The sequence below is a fragment of the Neocloeon triangulifer genome, unplaced genomic scaffold, assembly GCF_031216515.1.
Source record: "Neocloeon triangulifer isolate White Clay Creek 2 clone unplaced genomic scaffold, ASM3121651v1 ptg000012l, whole genome shotgun sequence".
Taxonomy (NCBI): Eukaryota; Metazoa; Arthropoda; class Insecta; order Ephemeroptera; family Baetidae; genus Neocloeon; species Neocloeon triangulifer.
In genome coordinates this window covers 8,094,151-8,115,961 of record NW_026775554.1, presented here as the reverse complement: position 1 = coordinate 8,115,961, position 21,811 = coordinate 8,094,151, and the positions used below count along the sequence as shown (strand labels likewise).

Genomic DNA, 21,811 nt, shown 5'->3' with positions numbered 1-21,811 from the left:
CCTTTAACCTACTCACTTTTCAATTTTATGAAGCTGATTAATTTTAAATTTAAATAAAATTTTGCATGAATTTTCAATTTAATTTAATTTAACAGGGACAAATAAACAACAATAAAGAAATAAACCAATTCAGATGATCAGTTGGTGACTTCGCTTGGCATAAATTTTGACTGCTTAAAATAAAATCTCATTTCGCTGGTTAGAATCGAAGAGTTGGAATTCGCTCCAGCTTTATTAAAACTTCCACGAGATAAAAAAAAAAGTGAAGGCAGCAATAAAAAAGAAATTGACACCCGCGCGTGCATACCTCTGACGAATTAATTTACAACTCCATTTGCATTTGCAGCGAGGGTTCTGCTTTGCTCTCGTTCTCGAACAAACACAAAAATTTCCAATTAGGCAAGACTGGCTTTTGGGCCGTCGCTTCGCTTTTGAAAAGCAGCCTTTTCACAGAAATGAATGAATGCGCCCCAGAGCCACACTTTTTATTTACACGTACGTCTCTCTGCTCAAGTGCTGCTGCTGGAGGGAAATATCATAAATAAATAATAAAAAGCGGCGTGTGTGCGCGCGAGAGAGAGCGCGCACTCTTTCTCATTAGCGAACACGTGCGCATGCAAAAGTTTCATTTGTACAGAGAGCGAATACAAAACGTCCCCGGCTGGCATATTATACGTGTGATATTTTATTTCATTGTGCTCGGGGCGGATGATTTATGGAGGCACCCCCGGGCGCCGCGCAGACCGGGAATTACCTGTTCAAACAGCAATAAAATCCAGCGTTAATGCCGCCATTATGCAAATTTTGGCTATTATAGCGATACACGTGCGGCGCCAACAAACGCGCGATGGCCCCGCAACTTATTGGACTTAATTAAGCTTTAATCCTGTTAATGGGCATGGACGTTCCTGAAACCTGCCGCCGCATTGGAAGTCACTTTATTATGCTTTATTAGAATAGTTTAAGTCATGTCGAAGATGCCCTGAATTCGAAAAATAATTTTATTCCAACTTTTCTATCAAATTTGAGCTAATGCTGGATCTTCAGAAAAGTTTTTTTATTTCAAAAATATTATTGCACTGAAATTATTTAAAATATGTTTATGTTTTTTTAGTCCTTGAATTTCTTGAATGAAAGGATTTAATTAATTAATTACTGTATAAAATCTTAATTTGACTCAATACCTGTCGTTAACCGAAAATCTTGTCAATTCCAGTCAATCCGATTTAATTTTGCCTTAAATCCTTAAGTTAATTTAACTTTTTCGACGCAAAAGTAGTTAAATCTCCTGCTTGTAAACGCAACCCGCAGGACAAAGAAAATTTAATTTAAATTTTAAATCATATAACTTTTAATTTAAAAAATTTTTTGTATACTCTTGAAGTTTGCATTCAGGTCAATGTACACTGTCATTTTTTTCCTGATTTCAAATCCGAAATCTGTTCAGTATTTCCCGGGGTGGGCTTTTTGATTGGAATAAGCAACCCGTGAAACAAATACAAAAAGTCAACCACGCACTTAATTTTTATTCTTAAGATGGTAATTCAGATTGTTTCTGAGGAGCAGTTTTTGAGTTAAAGTAAATCCAACTTGCTCTTTAGATATTTTCTGTCAATTTCTTTGATTCAAAAGAAAATTTGAAATTTGTAGGTATCAAGATTGGTGCTCTTCCCATCCACGTCTCTGTATTATGCAATAAATTTTTTATCCGCTTCGTTCCACACACACTCTGGAGTGATCTCAGATGTGATGATATTTTGACGAGAATTGTGATTGGTCGGAAAACACGAGGGATTTCCGATCGTGACAGGTTTCGTATATAAATCGAAGCCATCGCACGTTGGCAGCTGGAATTTAATCATCATCGCCCGCAGATATTTGTATTGATTGGGAAGACGCGTGAGTTGGTAGAGACGGACACAAACCTGCGCCGGATTAATAAAAAGGCTGTAATGACGAGATTGCACACAAAACGAGAGTTGGACACGGAGGGTCAAATTAATAGTTTGAGTGATAAAGGTGGGTATAATTTATGCGCAGGCACAATGCCCGTCTGAATTACACAGCGTACAGCTCTGAAATTAGCGCCGAAGCTTGCACGTGCTAATTAAAATGGAAGATAATCACAACGGACGCCTTTCCCAATTATTTTACGAGCGGCTGCCATGTTAGCTCAGCAAAACCTATTCAGGACAAAACAAATTTTCGGATATAAAAATTTTGTCTTGTATTCAGTGTTATTGTTATTTGTTTAAAAATTTAAAATTCATGTTTATTTCTTAAGTTTTTAAAATAAAAAAAGCCGCATTTTTTTATAGTAAAACAATTGCTTTAATTTTTTTCAATTTTACTGGTTTTCAAATTACGTGTTACGTGTTGGTAAATTATTTATTCAAACTAAAAACCAGATTGCTGGGTCTCTGACGTCTCTGTAGACTTCAAAGCATTGAGTAATTGAATTTTGTTTACCTCAATCCTCGAGCTGGCAGCGTTTTGCGCAAAATGCAAATTTGATTTAATCCGTTCGAAATTCAGCTGACGCTAAAATCCGCGGGCTAACGACGAAGCAACGAGCATTGATTGAATTCGCATTACATGTACCTGTGTTCGAGTGCAAATCCGGTTGCTAACGCGATTTTAGGGATTTTAGGTGTACAGATAATTTGGTACGCGGAGATAGCAAAATATGAAACTATAAATTTCACTCTCTCTTGGTTGCAATTTTGTGTATACCAGGGTCGATCGAGTTTTGCTAATCGGCCTTTCTGCGGTTTTCCAGATGGGAAATTTCACATGCTGCCCACCGGCGAGCTGTTGATCCACGGGGTTGACAGCAACGACCAGTACCCTAGCTACAGATGCAGGACGATGCACAGACTTACGCGGCAGGTCGTCACCAGCAGCTCAACGCTCATCAGAATCATTCCAGGTACAATATTTTTGAAAAAACACTTGAATATAACAATTATGTTTAAAATATTATATTTGATAAACTTAAAATTAATTTATTTTAAAATTTTTGGTACATTTTTGTTTCTGACAATCGGACCAAATTATATTACTGTGAAATTCAACTTCACACGGTAACTGTATTTAAAGTTTGTTGTAGTGTTTTAATTTAAATTGCTCGAAACTTGATAATAATATCATTTTTTGATAAACATTGATAAGGGCATGGAATAAAAGTTGATTAACTAACTTTTAGTAAAAATGGATATACTCAATTTGAACCTGAACTAATTTCAATGTAATTTAAATTAATTTAAAATCGACACTGTTCAAACTTTTCTGGCCTAATTTTTCTTTTCTCCTAATTGACCTATTCTCAAGAAAAACTTTTTCATAGATTTTATCAACCTTTTGCAGCTATATATGTGAGCAATTCAGATTCAAACTCTCTTCATTGAATGGCTAGTGAATATTATCCAATTTAGCATCAAAATTCACGACTTTTTTAGCGTTTTGTAATATTAAAATTAACAAATATTGCCGACTTTTTGAGAACTATGTAAATTGAAAGTAAACTTTTTACCACTTTTTGCTTCTCAGTCCTAATTGCGATGTTGATCATAAATTTTTTTCATAATTAAATTGTTTCTTTTAAAAAATTATCTTTTTTTAATTGAATTAACTTTCAAACTTGAAAATTTTCTGTTTTGAAAATTTCAGAGAACCGGATGCCGGTGCCGCCTCTGATTGTGGAGCACAGCGCCACTGTCCATGTGGTCCAGGACGAGGGCGCGGTGCTGGTGTGCGCCGCCCAGGGCTGCCCGGCCCCCGACATTCGGTGAGTGCGCAATTTTTCCCACTCCAGTTGGCGTCGTAAAATTCCATCAGCGACGAAATAAATGACTTTTGCTCCCCGGTTTCTTGTGTCGCTGCACTGCCTGTGGCCGCAAGACGCCGGCTGGCTGATAATTAACATTTTTATTAGCTTTCTCTCGCGCCCGCCCCTGCTGCAGGGCCAACTTTTTATTAACTTTTTTTAATCCCCGGTCCTGCCAACCATAAAACAGAGAGAGCAACAACCATCAACAGCGTCGGTTTGCCTGGCCGAAAAGAAAGTTTGGCTCGCGCAAAATCCTTGCCTTCTATTTTGTTGACTCTCGGCCGAGTTAATTGAAATTTCTCTTCTGCCCTCGCCAAGCGATGATTATTTTTCGTTTGCAGAGTTCATTTGCAACGCTAATCACAAGTCTCGCTGGCTCATCTCATGAAGTCGCGGGAAGTTTGTTGTGGATTTGCGCGATTTTAGTTCCGCTCCAGGCAAATATTTATTCGCCTTTTCTCTGTTTGCTTTTTCGCACACTAAAATCACGTTTTCCACAAACTCTGCGTCTGCGTTTGAAATCGCTCCGAATTTGTGCAAAAATATCAACAAAACCTTCAACCCTACTGAAATCAAGTAGATTTTTATTATTTTAATTTGATTGTTATATTGTGATACTACGTTTTAAATTTTATTATATTTCAATTTAATATGTCTAATGCAAAAATTAAGAAGGTAAAGATGTAAATAGTGTCAAATTTTTCGTTGCAATTTATCAGAAGGGATAAAATTGCTTTTAAAATTATTGTCAAAATAATAGCTATACTTAGATAAAAAAAAATTAAGAACTGTGAGAAAGCTTTTAATGACATCAAAAAATGTGAAATTCAAAACGGTGTTAGTTAAATTTATTTTTATTTTGTTCCTTTCCACTAATTTTCAACAAGTGCCTTTTTTATTTTAGTGTCACAAAAAATCTTTTACTTTTATTTCATAATTAGAACGGCGTTTAATTTTTATTGAAAGTTTATATAAAAAAAAAAATTATTTTTGTAATGAAAGAATCGAAAGAATAAGAATTAAAATTGGAAATATTGTTTTATGATAAGCAATATATGAGAAAAGAAGGAATTTTAAATTTTGATGGATCATTTGTATTGTTAGGCCCCTCTTCCCAAGGGTTGCCCTAATTTCAGGTTTTATTAAAAACCCGAACCCAATTTATTATCCACGGTCAACGTATGTATCTCTGATATTGGGGTCAGGAGGTCCTTGGGGGCGGCACAATAGCTTGCGGGCCGCCGTCAGTGGATGATCTTTGATGAGTTTAGCCAGGGCTGCGCGCGATAATGAATTTAGGGAAGCACTTTGCGCGAACGCACGCGTAGGCCGAGAGCAGCGTGACACTTTAAATATTCATGACCGTCGGCAAAATCCCCGAGCTTTTTACAACGTACACTCCCTGTATGTATGTATTATAGATCTATGCGAGTATAAAAAAATCGAGGGCGGCGGTAAATATTTCTGGCTGCCTCTTCGCTGCTCGGCGCGCAATAAATGGCCGTCGTAAGATGAAAAAACGTTGATATGCGTTGGTGCGTGTGCTCGGAATACATTTCAATCATGGCCGGAATAAAACACGCCGCCCGCGAAAAACGGATCTCGCATTTTAATTTTCCTAATGCACCGCCACACACGCTTCTTTTTTTCGCCCTCCTCTTTCTCTGGAAAAGAGCGACAACGCTGCGTGTATCTTTTTTCACCCTCGCCAAAATGCTGCTATCTGCATGCCGAGGTACACTCGCGCGTCTCGCATTTCACTTCTGCATGACGGCGAAATTAATTCCTGCTTCTCAAATTTTTCCAATTCTGCCAACTGCTATCTGTTTAGCCTGCGTGCAAATTGATCCGACGCGCGTTCCCGATACTTTTATCAATTTCAGGAATAAATTTTTATCGCCCCTCCAAAATATGAATGGTAATGAAATTTCCATAAATAACCTTTCAAGTTTAACCACATTTTTTTACTCGTTAAGTTGATCTGATTAGTAATCACCGCGGCCGTTTCGTTGCAATTAGTAGGATCAGGGGATATCTTCCCATATCAAGATATACAAATGTACATCAATCCATAAAATATCCTTGAAAATTGGAGAGCAAATTCTGTTTTTTTATGGAGCTTTTCTTACAATAAAAATACAAATTTACTAAATTTTCAGTAAAATAGATTTGAAAAGAATTAACAAAAGCAAAACAATTTTTTCAACCAAAATAACTGTCAAAAATTATTTTCAAAAAAGAAAATAATTCCCAAAGAACTACCTCGCACTTCAACCCCTGAAAATGCGAAGTAGTTCTTTGGGAATTATTTTCTTTTTTGAATTAGAATGTCAGGGGACTGTTTTCCTTTCTTGGATTAAAAATTATTTTAATTTTTGCCTCTTGATTTTTACCTGCTAATGTGCTAACTTCCTCTTTTATTTTTAGCAGGATGGAAACTTTCAGAACATAAAAATTTAAAATTCTTCCTACCTCTTCCAGATTTTACAGACACTTAAAATTCGGTTGCTTCCGTTTGCGTTGTGTCTCAACTTTGCTGAATTTTCTAACCACTTCTGCAGCCAAAACATGTAGACGTAGAGCAAGGCATTATTTTTACTACTAAATAATAAATGAAAATAAACATTGATGAAAGCCGATTTCAAATTCAAACATCATGAATCAACCCTTGAATATGAAATTCGTATTAATTTTTTTAATGCAATTTGGCGTTCTGCTATTCTAATCTTTTAAACCCCTAAGTAAGAAGTTCTTGAAAAGACCTCTTAGGCTCCACAATTTATTTTCCGATCCCTTTTTGACTGGCCAGCCCTTCAATTACGGCCGAGATAAATGAAGCAAATGAAGCTGCTGCGTGGGTCGAGCGCAGCCAGAATCAGAATTAGAGAGGCCAATCTTGTGCGCGCGTAATCTGAGCGGCATTAAACACCGCATCTGCACACAAAGGAGGCGCGCGCGCGTTATCAGAGGGTGGTGCGGCTGCCCGCGAAAACCCATCTCCGGACCGCAAGCGACTTATACTTGGCGCGAAGAATTCCCTTTCCTCTTCCTTTTCCACACGCAGATGAATACCCGCCGCCGCACGTATTATTATTGCGCGGAGCACGCCGGAAGAGCAGACTTCTTTTGCGATTCTTCTGGCACTGCAATCGCACTCCCGCCGCTCCTCACAGATTTATTTTTGCCCAGCGTGGCTCCGAGCAGGGAAGTGCCAAGTCTTTTTTCGCAATATGCATTCGCACAGATGTATTATATTTAAACATGGATTTATAAAATTCCATCAAAAAATATAAAATAATGATGAATTGAAGGATAAATTAATCAATTGGGTTTCAAGTGTGCCAAAACAGACACATCAAAAATTAGCATAAGGAATATTTTGATAATTAATATTTATTTTTCAACTTTTCATCCCGTTTTGAATTTAAAAAATGAATCGTTAGGCCAATAAGTCATGGTAAATAATTAAATAGCTACTCATGGTCAATTTTTGATTACTAAATTTATTTTATTTCATAACACAATTACTTTAATTACAACTTTCAGGTTATAGTGAAAATGTGAGAAATTCAATGAAATGAGTCGTAAACATAGAAAAGGGTTTAAGGTGGATCAATTTTTTTATATCAGTTATTTATTGATGCAATATATTATGTTAAATGCTTTGGAAATTTTTATTATAAATTTTTATTTTATATAATATTTATATTTCATTCGCAACGTCAATTAAATATCATTTATATACAATATTTTTTGATAGAAAAAAATACATTTGCTGATGTAATTCTCTGTGAACATTTGATAGAAATTATTTATACGATTTATACATATTTACATTTTTTTTAACTTCCTACATTCATTGATATTTATCAACAATTGTTCATCAAATGTGCTACGCTATTAAGTGTGCTCTAATCATATGTTGCTTTATGGAATACGATTTTGTAGAAAATTTACAAATTTTACATCTTGTCATCTCCTTCGAGTGTGCTACGTTCATGTGCACTCTCAATTCAGAAGCAAAGTAAAAAATTTCTAAGCATTGTATGCACGAATGCTGCTTGTCTATAAGGTTGTGCACTGTGGCCAAGTGTCTCCGAAGATTTGCTCTATGCAGAAATTCCATGCTACAATGAGCACACTTAAATTTTGGTCTTTTTGCCAATTGAAGTTTCATTGAAGGCAAATTAACAGTTTTTCTACTTTTTACACCTTTCTTTTTTTGAATTAAATGATTACTGATCATGTGATAGGCCAAGTCACTTTTTATCCTGAAAACCTTTGAGCAAATTTCACATTGGAATTTAGGTTTGCATTTTCTCTCATGCTTTCTGCACAAACCCCAACAGTCAAATTCAGTTTGGCATGTTCTGCACGAATTTTTTTTGAAGTGCTGATTAAATTTTGATGCCTGAATTTGCAAATCACAAGCAGGGCACGCTCTCAAAATGTGTGCGCTATACATATGTTGTTTTCTACTCATCTTACATGAAAATTTTTCTGCACAATTGGAGCATTTAAAATTTTTCTCTCCTTTTTTATGGTTCTTGAATTCATGTTGTGCAACTGCAGGCCTGCTATGAGCTTTATAATTGCAAAATGAGCACTTGAACTTTTTATTCTCTTCTCGGCTTTTGTGGTACGTCTCCAAGTGCGCGTTCATATCATCCCGACTTTTAAAATATCTGTGGCACCAACGAAAGCTACACCTTATTGCAACATCACGATGCTTCGATTTTAAATGCTTTTTGTAAGTCCACACTTTTAATTGTTTTAAAGGACAATACATGCAATCGTAAAGAACTTCATTTTTCGGCTTAAAATGAATTTCCTTTACGTGAGCGTCCCTCTCCTCAACATTGTGAAAGTACATACAACACATAGAAGAAAAATTGCATCTTATTGAAATGTCAGCATGCTTTTTTTTCATGTGTGTCTTCCAGCTTTTTGCTGGAATATCTTTGCCACAATAACAGCATGTTCTGAATATTTCTGTACTATCCTTTTTTCCAGTATTATAACTTCTTATTCTTTTCTGATCTTTTGCTTGTTTCAAAGAAACCCAACACTGCTGCACATTTCCAGCTGAAAAATCATTGCCAATATAATTTATTTATAAATTAATATATTTAAATATTCATCCTACATAAATTAAGAATTATAATCGCGCAAAATATAAATTTTTATAAAATAAAATGAATGTTCTCATGGCTCAATAAAAAACAAAAGTAATGAAAAACTTTAATGCACTTAAGCTCACCTTTGTAGTTTTGAAACAAGTCATTAGCACTTTTTCCAGTCTCTTGTTCGGGCCACCATTTAATTTTGCAATAATTTATTTGATTATTACAGCCGTTTACTATCCTGGTATCATTTTCATAGAGAATCCTGCAATGAACGGCAAAGTAAAATGATCAGGCGTTTAATTCAATTGGACGGTTAAGTTGCACAAAAGAAATAAATATTCTCTTCAAACTTTTTCATTAAAAAAATAGTCCTGTCTTAAAACGTCTAAAATTATCAAGATTTAACTATTCTCATAGAATAATAATAATTAATAATAATAACAAAGATAGGCGAAATAGAGATGGAATAATTGTTCATAATTATGCTTTTGCTAATATTGGCTTTGACGCGTATTTTCGTACATACCTAGCGTCCCAAATACAAAAGTAGCAGAAGAGGTCATCGTCCTTGACCTCCTTGGCCAGAGTCGTGCCCAAGTAATTCAAACACCACTCGGCCAACTTCTCCTTGTCCAATTCGGCCGCTCGGTATCCGCCGTCGGCCGCCGGCTTCTCGCAAAGTCGGCACAACTCAGGCCGCATCTTTCGTCTTAGTGTACCTTGTATTTTTTGTTCACCTGATCAGCTGTACCTGTGATCACCTCCCGCGTATGGAGCATCCAGCATCGGAGGAGGAGAGGGGATTCGTTAAAAAAAAAAAAAAACACCAACGCCCGCGAAAAACAACACGCGCAGCCTCCTATAAGACTCCTATTGCTACTTCTTGTTATTTTATGTAAACTTGCAATTAAAAATAAGATGATGAATATAAATTGATTTTAAAACGCAGATTGTGGTCGTAGACGTCGTAGAGGAACGCAAAACGTAAGACATTGTGATCTTATCAAAATTTTCGCACTAATAAAGTGGCAGTAAACAGTGCCGGCTATTATAGTTGCAAAGTGTCTTTAGTGATTGTATCAGAAGGCAATTACTGCCCAGGTACATCATACATACATTCAAATAAAATTATCAATTTACATATATGAAATGTTTAAACAATCTTTTCTTTCTCAAAATCAGAAAGTGGAGAGATTTATTATTAATATTGTTATTGTTTATTCAACTCGACAACTGTTATTTAAAAATATAGCCCCAGAGGTCACAGAGACGCCTAATGCAGGCAATGAAATAAATAATAAAATGTAATTTTCTAAGTCAATCTGTGTTCAGGATTTTTTTAATTACTTCCACGATTTTCTTTAACCTTTAATTTAAAAAAAAAACATAATAATAATAATAATTTACTGAGAAGTGAAAAAAAGAAATAATTATCTTTTTTACTACAAACTCGGATTCAACAAAGGGATTTTTTTAAAGTAACTAATGTATAAAATATGAATTTGAAAGAAAAACTTTTGCACTAGCTGCCCTCTCTCCCAGAATAATGATATTTTATTTTACAGCAGCCTCGAATCGCTGGTTTGGGCTCAGCAGGCGTGCTGGAAAAATTTTGCCAACCTCTCCGCGCTTTCTCTCGCACACAAGCGGAATCTTTCCTTTCCTTCCGCTCTCATCCATATTTTTGCAAAGTGCGTTCGGGTTTCTCTCTCGTTATTATTTTTCGCCAAAGCGTCTGTCTGTATTCTTTTTGTCTTTATATATATATTTATTCCGTTAATGGAAGAAACAAAAAAGTATTTGGAGAGCGTGAAAGCTGCGTGTGGAGTGTGCAAGTGTTTGTATTTCCGCCGCCGGCGCCGGTGGTACAAAAAAAATATAATACACACTGCACAGGGCTTGCGAGCGAGCGAGAGAAAGAAAGGGAGGAAAAGAATACAGTGGCTTTGCCTTCGGAGCTCTTTAGCGCCGGAGGAGGAAGAAGGAGGAGCGGCACATAAAGAGAAAGATAACAGAAAGGGTATTAAAAAGTAAAAAGAAGGAATGGCAGAGAGAGTTGCGAGCAGACAACTCGTCTTGAGCAACACACCATTCCTAAATACTGCTGTGCGCGTCATTCATTATTCATGTATTAATTTAAATTAATCCCCCTCGAGATAAGGTGCAGCAGCGCCAGACGAGTTCTTTGCGATTTTCGTGCAGCAATAGATGACGGGCTTGCTATCTAAGTTGGACAATTGCGCCGCATGCAAAGTAGCTCCCATAGCAATTGCTTAAAATTGAAACAATGAAAACATCTGACAAAAATTATAATTATAATTTTTCATTGAAAAATGTAATTAATGTCTTTTGGTACAAAATATAACATTAATCAACAATAATATTGTTTATAAAAAAGGTAACTCTTAATATGTTTAAATTTTTTTTCAAATTATAAATTAAAAATATAATTAGATCATTTCCAATTTGTTTTAATATAACAAATATTTGATAATAATACAACTATTAATTTTTTTCAAGCTGTTTATTTTTTAATTTAATGCTCAATAAACTTACATAGCAATACTGATTTTTCAACTATCAAGCAATTATGAAATCAATGAAAAAATAAAAAAATTAAGGTCAATGCCGCCCAAACACTAGTGAAAGTTAAATAATATTGAATCATCTTCCATCATTTTTTCATTATTAAATAGATTCCCCCATTTCTTTACATTAAACTGTGGGCCTGAAATTAAAAAGAGTTACTAAAATTTATTAAATTATCAAAATTTAAAAAAAAAACTTATTCGAGACTCATTTCATTCAAAATTGGTTTGTACGGACTACAGATTTTTTTTAAATTGCAAATATGGAATTTTTATAATTGTATTGCTGCTATTTTGAAAAATAAAAATATTACATTTAAAATTTACTATCAATATTTCAAAATTCCTATCGGATTTTAGTTTGAATAATTTATGTTTTGAAATCACAGCACAAAGCAAAATTGCTTGAATAAGATGTGTGCTAAACCACGTGTGACAGAGGCTCGGTTTGGTGCTGGCAAGCACTTTTCTCGGCGCGCATTTTCCGCTCCATGCGGCAATCAATGGAAAATCAATTTGCCGTGCGGTTATTGTGCTCGGGCAACATCTTGAGCCGTTTGTAAATAAGCAAAATTGAGCGTGTGATTGAAATGCAGCCGAGCGTGAGCAATAAAATTTTACACCAGCCACTGCACTTCGCTCTCCTTTGGCTGCTTTACGAGGGCCACTTCTTAAATAGCCTCTTTCTCCAATTGTCAAAACCCTGAACGCAGTTTGAAAAAAAGAGGGAAAATCTTAAGCGTCAAATGCGATCAATGAGAAAGAAGAAGGCTTTGTTTACATTGCAAAGTTCTCCAATATGCCCTCCCTTATACGTTATATATATATTTTGATACATCAACACAGCGATGGATATTGAAAGCAGGCGGAATCTCTCTTTTTCGCTTGTGTTTGCGCTGCCAGACTGGAGACAGCTTTTCCCTCCGCTCTGTCACGACGCGAGTATCGATCTTAATTTGGCTTTGAAATTAGAATCTGGTGCGCGCAGTTTTTTCCCTCGCTCTCAACCTCTTTGCGCGATATTGAAATTTCAACTTTCAAAGAACTGCCGGGTTTGCAAAATAAAAACACACGCCAAAGAGATGAGGGAAAGCTCTGGATGCGGAAAAACTGGCGCTTTTTTGTTTGGCATCCATATAGCAATAAAAAAGGAACTTTTTGAGTAATATACAGTTTTTCAAAGTTAAAAAATTAATTTCTTAACTGGTAAATAAGGAGACAGGAGACGTTTTAGCGTAAGATATTTTTAAAAATATTAATAAAGCGAAATATATATTTTTTTTTTTTTAATTTAATTTTAAATCAGTTATTTATTTTTGATTTGTAAAAAATTACATTAATGGAAACAAATTGTAGTCCTTGATTTAATTTTTTCAATAATATTATTTAATGTGATTTTAAAAATTAAATTATTAAATTAAAATATTACATATATATTCCAATTTCTCTTCAAATTTAAAAATGATAAATTATATAATTTATATCTTATTTTATCTTTTTATTATTAATAATTCATTTTAGGTGCTGAGTCAGGTTGTTGCTTTTTAGAAAAGTAATACAAAAATCAAATAATGATTTTCCTAGATTTTTCATTAAACTCTATCACCAAAATAAGCTGATTCATTCACCTAGGATAGAAGAAAATAAAGTGGTTCAAATTTATTAATCTTCTTCACCCTTTTTTTGTTTAAGCGGTAATACAAAAGTGCCAACTTCAACGATCTTCATTTTGTGTCTTATGTAGACAGGCTAGACGGCACTGACTTTGTTCTGCCAATTTAATTCACAAAAAAATTTAAAAATTAAAATGAACGTAAGGTTTGTGTAAAAAAAATTTTACTTTTTATGATAATTAAATCCATTGCTTTTCATTGCTTTTCAAAATTGTATCTCGAATAATAATTGGAAATATAATTTTTTGGAACAAAATAATCAATGTTGAGGGAAAACAGGTCCCTTCTACGAGCCCCGCTCCATTTATAAAGTAGGTTAACAATATTTTTCTTAGAAAGTGTCTTTTTTTGTTTATCAGTCCTTTTTTAATGACGACTTTGTGCGAAAGGTTGAAAGAGTCGCAGACAAAGAAAAATTACCCTTTTTCTTTGATCAAAAACTGAAAACAAGACGAGTCAAAGGAAATAATGAAGCTGTACGCTTTTTCCTTGAAGTACGAAAAGACGCCGAAAATGAACCGTCGTTGCAATAGATCTTATCTGAATTTATTTTCCCAGCGGCGGGCCTCGGTTATAAATTTAAACGACGCGCAGAACGAGACAAAAAGGAGATGTCAAGCGAGTGGCGACGCCAGCGAATATCGATCAGTTGATGATGCATCTGAAATTTTATGCACGGCGGCTCATTAAATTACAGCGGAGGGCGGCCCTTTTTTTAATCAATTTGCATGCGGATCGAAAGGGTGGAGAACAAGAGAGGCGCCCCCACCCTCGCGCCCACCCACTCAGGCCCGCCAGCCATCTTTTTGTTGTGACTCTAATTAAATTTTTATCATGTAATTATAGGGCTGGAGGATTATTTATGACGGCGGGGGTTCAAGAGCGAGCCTACTCGAGCTCAGATGAAATTTTCAAGGGGCCTCGCTTGTAATTTAACACAAACTGTCCAATTACGCGCCGCCGGAATGTCGGCAGCGAAAGTTAGGCTTTTTGCTAAGCAGGCGTGACAAGCCGCTTGCATAACTTATTAATGGAAGCTAATGAAGGAGCCTTCCGAAAACTTTTTCGCCGACGCGTGCACACGTATTGTGCTTAATAAGCCGCTTTTTTCACCGGCGTAAATTCACATTAGAATGCAGGCCATTAGTCAAACCAACTTTTAAACCAATTACTTTTCGCCACGACCGCCGTTCCTCCTTTTTTTCGTGCCCATCGACGTTAATTTTTTACGCCAAACTTCTCCCACATGAGCTATTTGCTCCCCCAGAAATGTGGCATTATAATTGGGGGAAGGTGTTTAGGGATTAGTTGGCCGCAGTCATTCATTTTGTTCTAAAAAAAAGTACCTTTCTGCATAAATTGACTCCGTGTAGTTTGAAATGTAAAATTAAATATTAATTCTATCCTCATAGAAATATTTAAGTGTAAGCATTAAAATTCAATTAACTAAAGCAGCTACTGCATTTTTTTTATTAAAGTATTAATCCTTTTAAGGGTTTCAATTATGCTTCAAATCAGCTTATTGAACCTTTTTCAGTCTGAAGCCATTTATGCTACTTTGACCATCTTTCAAAATTGTTTTTACTTCATTAAAAGTTATAATGTTCAAAATTCTACAAAATAAGCAATGGATCTTTACAAGATTTACAATAATTATATTAGTTTTTACACTTAGATCTAGGACTTTTTGGAAAATATTCCTGGTGAACCATTACGTTTTTGTTTCAGGTGGTATCGCATACCAACTTCAGGTCGTCAGCCCCTGTCAATTCCGTCAGGTGAAGTGGGAGGCAGGGCGCGCGCCATCGGGCCTCTGCTGGCCCTGGAGGGCGCCGGCCCCGAGGACGCAGGAATGTACCGCTGCTCGGCCAACAACTCTGCGGGGGCGGCGGGGGCGGAGCTGCGTCTGGTCGTCAGCACCCCGCTCAGGGTTAACCTTTCGCCAGGGGTGCAGACCGTCGAGTTGGGCGCCACTGCCGAGTTCCACTGCGACGCTGGACCGGAGGAGGCCGTGGCCGGAATCACTTGGCTCAAGGATGGCCGCCTCGTGGCCGGTGGCACTGGCCGCCGATTGTTGGTGCGGCCAGTACGAAGGGAGGACAAGGGCATGTACCAGTGCGTGGCGCGATCTGATGAGGGCGTCACCGCCCAGGCCGCCGCCGAACTCACTTTGGGAGGTAAGAAATTTTTCAAGTTTCACATTTATTTGTTCAATAACGAGCGGTTTTTATGTTAAAAATGCCTTTTTTCCGGCTGGTGGGGGGAGGGATATGATTTTTTTGCACCAAACAGCAACACATAATGGATGGTAAAATAGGCAGGCACAATTTCTTAATAAATTTTTTCAAATTTAAAAACCTTTTTCCTTGAATCTTTAACTAACTTATTGACAAACTTACGCAACTCCACAGAAGTTTTTTATTATAATTATGAATAAATAAATAATATAATTATATTTTCTATAATTATCTTTAAAGCTGAATTTATATTATTTTTGTGGTAGAATTTCACAATCGAGGGTTGATTCATTCAAATCACCATGAATTTATATTATTTTATTTTTTTATTTTTCAAAAATGATACTATATACTGTCATTTTATTTCTATTTATAAAATACTTTTATAAATTCATTGAACGTAAATTTAATAGGAAAAATGACAATAATTGGAAAAAATGTTAATGAAATGCTATTTGTGTTCCAAAGTGCAGCGATCTCTTTACTCTCCATTCATTTTTACACACTCTACATAAAAAAATCAGACGAAGTATAATCAACCATAAGAAAACACTATCAATAGTAATAGATAAGAAAGAAAACAATGAACAACAAGTAATGAAAGTATATAAAGATGTCTTCCCTCAAAAAAAAAAAAAAAAAAAAAAAAAATTCCCACCGAACTACAATATAGTCATGCGAAATTGCTCAACAATAGTATTTCAAAATCTAGTACCATGAAATAAACGCATAAAATTCTTGAAAAGACTTGTTAGCATTTGTTTTCAGTAGATCTCACATGCATTTCTTACTGAAGTAAATGTACACGTTTTTTATGGTACCTCAACTGAAATCTTTTGTTGAAAACTTGCAAGCATATGTCGCATTTGAGCTTGCATAAATTTTCATGATCTTTTCGCGACATTGAACAATCAAATTCCTTTTTGCATTTCCCGCAAGATTTTTTTGTAAAATGATGGAAAAAAACGGACATTGGAATTTTTAGATTACATGCGGGGCACGTTCTAAATTTGTGAATTTGACTCATGTGACGATTCATAAGCACGTGGCTTGAGAATTGTTTTGGACAGTCGGGACACTTATTAATTTTTTCTGTGATTTGATGTTTTTTGTACATGTGGTGTGCAATGTGTGTCTTATGTAAAGCTCTGTAATCACATGATGGACACTTGAACTTTTTCCTTTGCTCAATGCTCTTGTGTTTTGAGCTAAAATGCAAATCCAAATCTGCCTGCGTTTTGAAAAACATGGTACACTTTGAATTAACGCACCTGATGGCTACATTTTGATGGTTTGATTTTACATGTCTTAAAAAACTCCTGTGCTTGAAACGCTTTAAAGGACAATAAATGCAATCATAGAGGATTTCTACTTTTGGTTTCAAATGAAATTCTTTTACATGAGCGTCCCTCTCCTCTACATTTTTGAAGTAAGAGACACAGTCCTTGCGATAATTACATTTGATTGCAACATTTGCATGTTCATTTTTTATATGTTTCGTCCACTCTGTTTTTGGAATATTAAGTTTGCTGCAATAGCAGCATTTTTTGTATGAGCTATTTGGTTCGACCTTTTCTTCAGCATTAGTATTACTTGCATTTCTTGTTTTCTGCTTGTTATCCATATTTTTCAAAGGAACCCAGCACTGCTGCACCATTCCAGCTTAAATCATAATTCAATTTTTGTATTCAAAACATTTTTTTTTAATTTTGCTCACCTTCGTAATTCTCAAACAAGATACGAATATTTCTTCCCACATCTTTCTGAAGCCACCAGCATAGGTTCAAATTACTTTGTCCGCAAATTAATCCATGATTTTTCTCGTTCTCATATTGAAATCTAAAATTATAAAATTGGTAACGCGCTAACGTAACGAAATTCAACACTTTATTTTTTGGTAATTTTTAATTAAATATAACATGAATAGTCAATTTTTAAATAATTAAGATCAATATAATTGAAAATATAAAATAATAATGTTCCGCAATTAAATTTTAGGATCTTTTATAAAAATTATCTCATACCTGGCGTCCCAAACGCAAAAGTAGCAAAAGAGGTCATTGTCTTTCACTTCTTCGGCCAAAGTCGTGCCTAAGTAATTCAAACACCATTCGGCCAATTTCTCCTTGTCCAATTCGGCCGCTCGGTATCCGCCGTCGGCCGCCGGCTTCTCGCAAAGTCGGCACAACTCAGGCCGCATCTTTCGTCTTAGTGTATACCTTGTATTTTTTGTTCACCTGATCAGCTGTACCTGTGATCACCTCCCGCGTATGGAGCATCCAGCATCCGAGGAGGAGAGGGGATTCGTTTAAAAAAAAAAAAAACACCAACGCCCGCGAAAAACAACACGCGCAGCCTCCTCCACTGCTCCTTCCTTTATTAAAATTTTCAATCGAAAAATGAAATTTGATAATAAATTCATTTAAAAAAAGCTAATTGTGGTCGAGCTGATTGGGAGGGGGACTCATGACACGGCGGTATAATAAAAAATATTCGCAACAGATTCGTAACAATAAAAGGGCTATGAACCTCCTCGGTTTCCTCTTTGTTTGCGTTTTTTTGTTTAATTGGTATGCACTGGTTAGCACTTGCAGTAATAAAAACATGTGAAAATCAAAATAATGGTGAATAATACTCTAAAGTTTTTATGACGCTTAAAATTTGAAATGATTTTTAATTAATTATAATCGGTTTTGTAATAATATAATTACAGACGCACCTCCGTCGCTTCTGTACAGCTTCATCGAGCAAACAATGCAGCCGGGGCCGTCCGTTTCATTGAAATGCAGCGCTGCAGGTAATCCAACGCCAAGCATCGAATGGAGACTGGACGGATTCGCTCTGCCACCAACAGACATTGCAAACAGGTTCGGCGGTGTTTGCATTAATTAGACTAATGACATTTGCTGATTCAATATGTACATAATGGATTTGCTTTATTTATCTTTAATCTGCACAGTTGACCTAAATTCTCAGAATTTAAGCAAATATATTTTTTCTAAAAAAACTGGAAAATATACGCCCCTGTAAAAAATTTACCAGTATCCATAAATTTCTATTATTTTAGCGATATTAACTAGAAACTTTAATTCATAAAATGAGTTTTCTTGTTTAAAAAAAAAAAAATAATAATAGTCAAACTTTTTTGTCGTAGCATTAAAATTTAAATAATTAAAAAATATACATGGAGACTAGAAATTATACGATTTGCCATAAAGTTTTATCTTTAACCAAATCCCTTTTTAACTTTTCTGCCCTCCGGAGATTGGCCCGTGCTTGTATAAATTAGACTTGAATGGAAGGGTTGTGTGTGTGCAGGATCCACATTGGGCAGTACGTGACGGTGCACGGCGACGTGATCAGCCACATCAACATCAGTCACGTGGCTGTGGAGGACGGCGGCGAGTACTCGTGCTCGGCGAAAAACCGCGCGGGCGGAGCGTCGCACGCTGCGCGCCTCAACGTCTACGGCCTGCCGTACGTGCGGCCCATGCCCAAGGTGACGGCCGTCGCCGGCGAGACCCTCTACATCAAGTGCCCCGTCGCCGGATACCCCATCGAGGACATCCGCTGGGAGCGCAGTGAGTTGCCTCCACGGCTTGCTAAAATTTTTCAATCTTCCAAGTGTTGCAAAAAGAAAAAAAAAAAAAAAAAACAATGAAAAGTTTCTTTTTTTATTCTCTTTCTGCTAATTTTTGGGTTCATCAGTTTACATATCAACACTTTGGAGTTATTGTGCATTTAATATACAAATTAATTTAAATCTTATTCAAACGTCAAAAACTGGTCACTTTTATAAGGACGTTTAATCATTAAAATTTTCCATGACTATAATTAAAATTAATTGTATATATTAGCGAAGTTTACAAACATTTATATTTTTTAAATCTTTTTACTATTGCAAACTGCTATAAAAAATTTTATGCTACCCCATCGTTTCTGTTGCCAAATTTTAGACAAAATTTCTAGGATTAAATTTATCAAAAAAAGTTTACACTACGAGTTAAATCACGTTAAAACTGGTTAAATAAGTAATACTGGTTAATAAGTAAGTGCAATGATAAACTAAAAATATTGTTACTTTATCTAATTAAATTTTATAATTAATTTAATGATCAACTTTTTTATTGAAATGATTATATGTGGTCCTAATCATAATTATGATGATTTTTTTCGACCACTATTTTATGCAAAACAATTTAGACAAAATTTTAATTTGAGCAGATGGTCGTGAGCTGCCGGTGGACTTGCGGCAGAAGGTGTTCCCGAACGGCACCTTGGCCATCAGACACGTGCAGAAACCGACGGACGCCGGCATGTACACGTGCACGGCGCGCAACAAGCAGGGCCACAGCTCCCGTCGCAACGGCGAAATCACCGTGATCGGTGAGTGTCTCCCTTTATTTTTCCCTCGCAGCTAATTGTTTTTCGATGCTCAAGTCGATTTCGAGCCGCCGAAGTGACACCCCGTCCGAGTTTTTTCTCCGCTCATAAATATTAATGGAAACCCATTTGCCGAGTCAATCAAGCGTGCGATTTTTTTTTATTAATTTCCTGGCAGCGATAAAAGTGATTTTACGGCGCGCACTTTCTTTTTTATGCGTCAAGAAAAGACAACGCGTTGTTTGTTTTGGCAAAATATTAATGCGGTCGAGGCAAAAAAGCGTCGCGTGGACGGAATTTTGCGCGAAATTTATTCCGCCGGAAAAAGTATCGCCTGCAGTGGGTGTAATTTAATGAATTCAATGCGCGCTGCTGTGTGGAGACTGGCCGCAAAATCGCATTTCACGCCTTTTGTTCCTCTTTTCCGCGGCTTTGAGTTGATTCAGTGGCGATCTATTGTGGTTTTCAAGCGAAAAATCGCGGCTAGGGATGGGGAAAATAATCCAAATTTATACAGTATGCATTGTATGAATAATTTCTTTTATTACAAAACAAATATTCCTAAAAGTGAGTTTTAAGTTAGGAACACATTGAAGGTTTGCTATTTAAAATTACAGATAGTGGAAATTTCTCATATAAATATAAATTTAATGTTTATTTGAATCTTTCAACTTTCCACAATAAAAAAAAAAAATGAATTTCTGGTCCTTGAAAGTTGAAAGTGTTTATTTAATTAAGTTCCAATAATTTTTTTCTTAATTGGGTTTAAACTAAGCGGAGCTTTGACCTGTACCGTAATTTATGTTACTCCATATTATTTTTATAGTATTATTTTCAACATTTTTCTATGCACTTTTGAGGAGAAAATGACTATCTTACGTAACCCTGTTGGAAGGAACAGGCGAAAACGTTTAATACCTTTGAACGTGGCCATTAATTGCGGGCAGTCTGGCCGAGCGCCAGTTCCCTCGGTCGTAATGGGCGTTTCATCGCGACATTTATTATTCCTTGGCGGGTTCACTGATTGCCTTATTGAATTTCCGCTTTTCCACGCGGCCAGGCGGTCAGCTTTACTTTTTCCTCTCACGTTTGCGTGCCAATCGGCGAATTCGGAGAAAAGACTCGGACTTCTTTTTTTTTCAGGGCGAGAGAAGAGAAGAATTGAATTTTTATACATGTTGGCGAGGATTCAAATTGAGATAAAAAAAAATGAATAGTAATAATAATGCCTTACGTGTTTGTGTGTGCGTGTGTCGTTTGCAGTCCCGCCAAAAATTAGCCCCTTCTCGGTGGAGCGGAGTTTCCATCTGGGCGAACGAGCCACCCTGACGTGCTCGGTGGTGCGCGGCGACCCGCCCCTGGTCATCACCTGGCTGCGCGACGGAAGCACCCTTTCGCCCTCCACTGTGTCTATTAATCAGGTGGATCCGTTTAACAGCATCCTGCTGATCGAGAGCCTCTCGCCGGAGCACAACGGCAACTATTCGTGCCGCGCCAGCAACCAGGCCAGCACCGTCACCCACACACAGAGAATCACAGTCAATGGTAAAAAGTTAAAAACACCCGCGCGAGCAGCAAACCGAAACGTCCAAACTCTGAACAAAATCGACTATCGCTGCTGGTTGACAAATTTTCAAGTAAAATAGGAACCAAATTATTGAATTTTTCTTGGAAATGGAGATTACGTAACTTTTGAACGCTTTCTCAGCTAACTAAATATTTTTTTGTTTCATTAAATTCAAATATAAAAGAGCATAATAATCCTGATATGGGGTGACAAAGAAAGTAGCATAATTCATTTATAGTAAATTGTGCAATTTTTTATCCTGAAGAATGAAAAAACAATTTCGCATAAAAATTATTTCCAAAACTCAGGATGTCGATTGATTGAAGACTTGTAGGATTCTTGCAAAATTTACCAATTCATGACTTTTTGTGGCTAAAAAATAAAAAACAACTTTTTGTCTCAAAAACG

The 21,811-nt window shown here is 36.2% G+C and overlaps 3 protein-coding genes across 5 annotated transcripts in view; 1 reads left to right on the top strand and 2 right to left on the bottom strand.

Annotated features, from left to right (window-relative positions):
* Window positions 1-21,811, top strand: part of LOC132197012 (cell adhesion molecule Dscam2) — a 120,258-nt gene that overhangs the window by 88,183 nt on the left and 10,264 nt on the right. For 2 of the 3 annotated variants that reach the window (XM_059620021.1, XM_059620022.1), the window contains exons 4-10: window positions 2,780-2,929; window positions 3,670-3,787; window positions 14,945-15,393; window positions 18,167-18,320; window positions 18,772-19,034; window positions 19,678-19,839; window positions 21,100-21,381. In XM_059620021.1, the coding sequence (XP_059476004.1) occupies window positions 2,780-2,929; window positions 3,670-3,787; window positions 14,945-15,393; window positions 18,167-18,320; window positions 18,772-19,034; window positions 19,678-19,839; window positions 21,100-21,381 (1,578 nt within the window). Of the gene's footprint in view, window positions 1-2,779; window positions 2,930-3,669; window positions 3,788-14,944; window positions 15,394-18,166; window positions 18,321-18,771; window positions 19,035-19,674; window positions 19,840-21,099; window positions 21,382-21,811 lie in introns of all 3 variants that reach the window. The other variant, XM_059620020.1, reaches the window with a different exon arrangement.
* LOC132197353 (PR domain zinc finger protein 5-like) lies at window positions 7,449-9,669 on the bottom strand. Its single transcript, XM_059620600.1, has 3 exons — window positions 9,482-9,669; window positions 9,090-9,217; window positions 7,449-8,914 (listed from the first exon to the last, which is right to left on the bottom strand). Exons 1-3 carry the CDS (start codon window positions 9,655-9,657, stop codon window positions 7,722-7,724), a joined length of 1,497 nt encoding a protein of 498 aa, XP_059476583.1. The 5' UTR covers window positions 9,658-9,669; the 3' UTR covers window positions 7,449-7,721.
* On the bottom strand, window positions 16,096-17,671 carry LOC132197427 (zinc finger protein 234-like). Its single transcript, XM_059620717.1, has 3 exons — window positions 17,478-17,671; window positions 17,171-17,292; window positions 16,096-17,115 (listed from the first exon to the last, which is right to left on the bottom strand). The coding sequence occupies exons 1-3, from the start codon at window positions 17,651-17,653 to the stop codon at window positions 16,241-16,243; spliced, it is 1,173 nt and encodes a 390-aa protein (XP_059476700.1). The 5' UTR covers window positions 17,654-17,671; the 3' UTR covers window positions 16,096-16,240.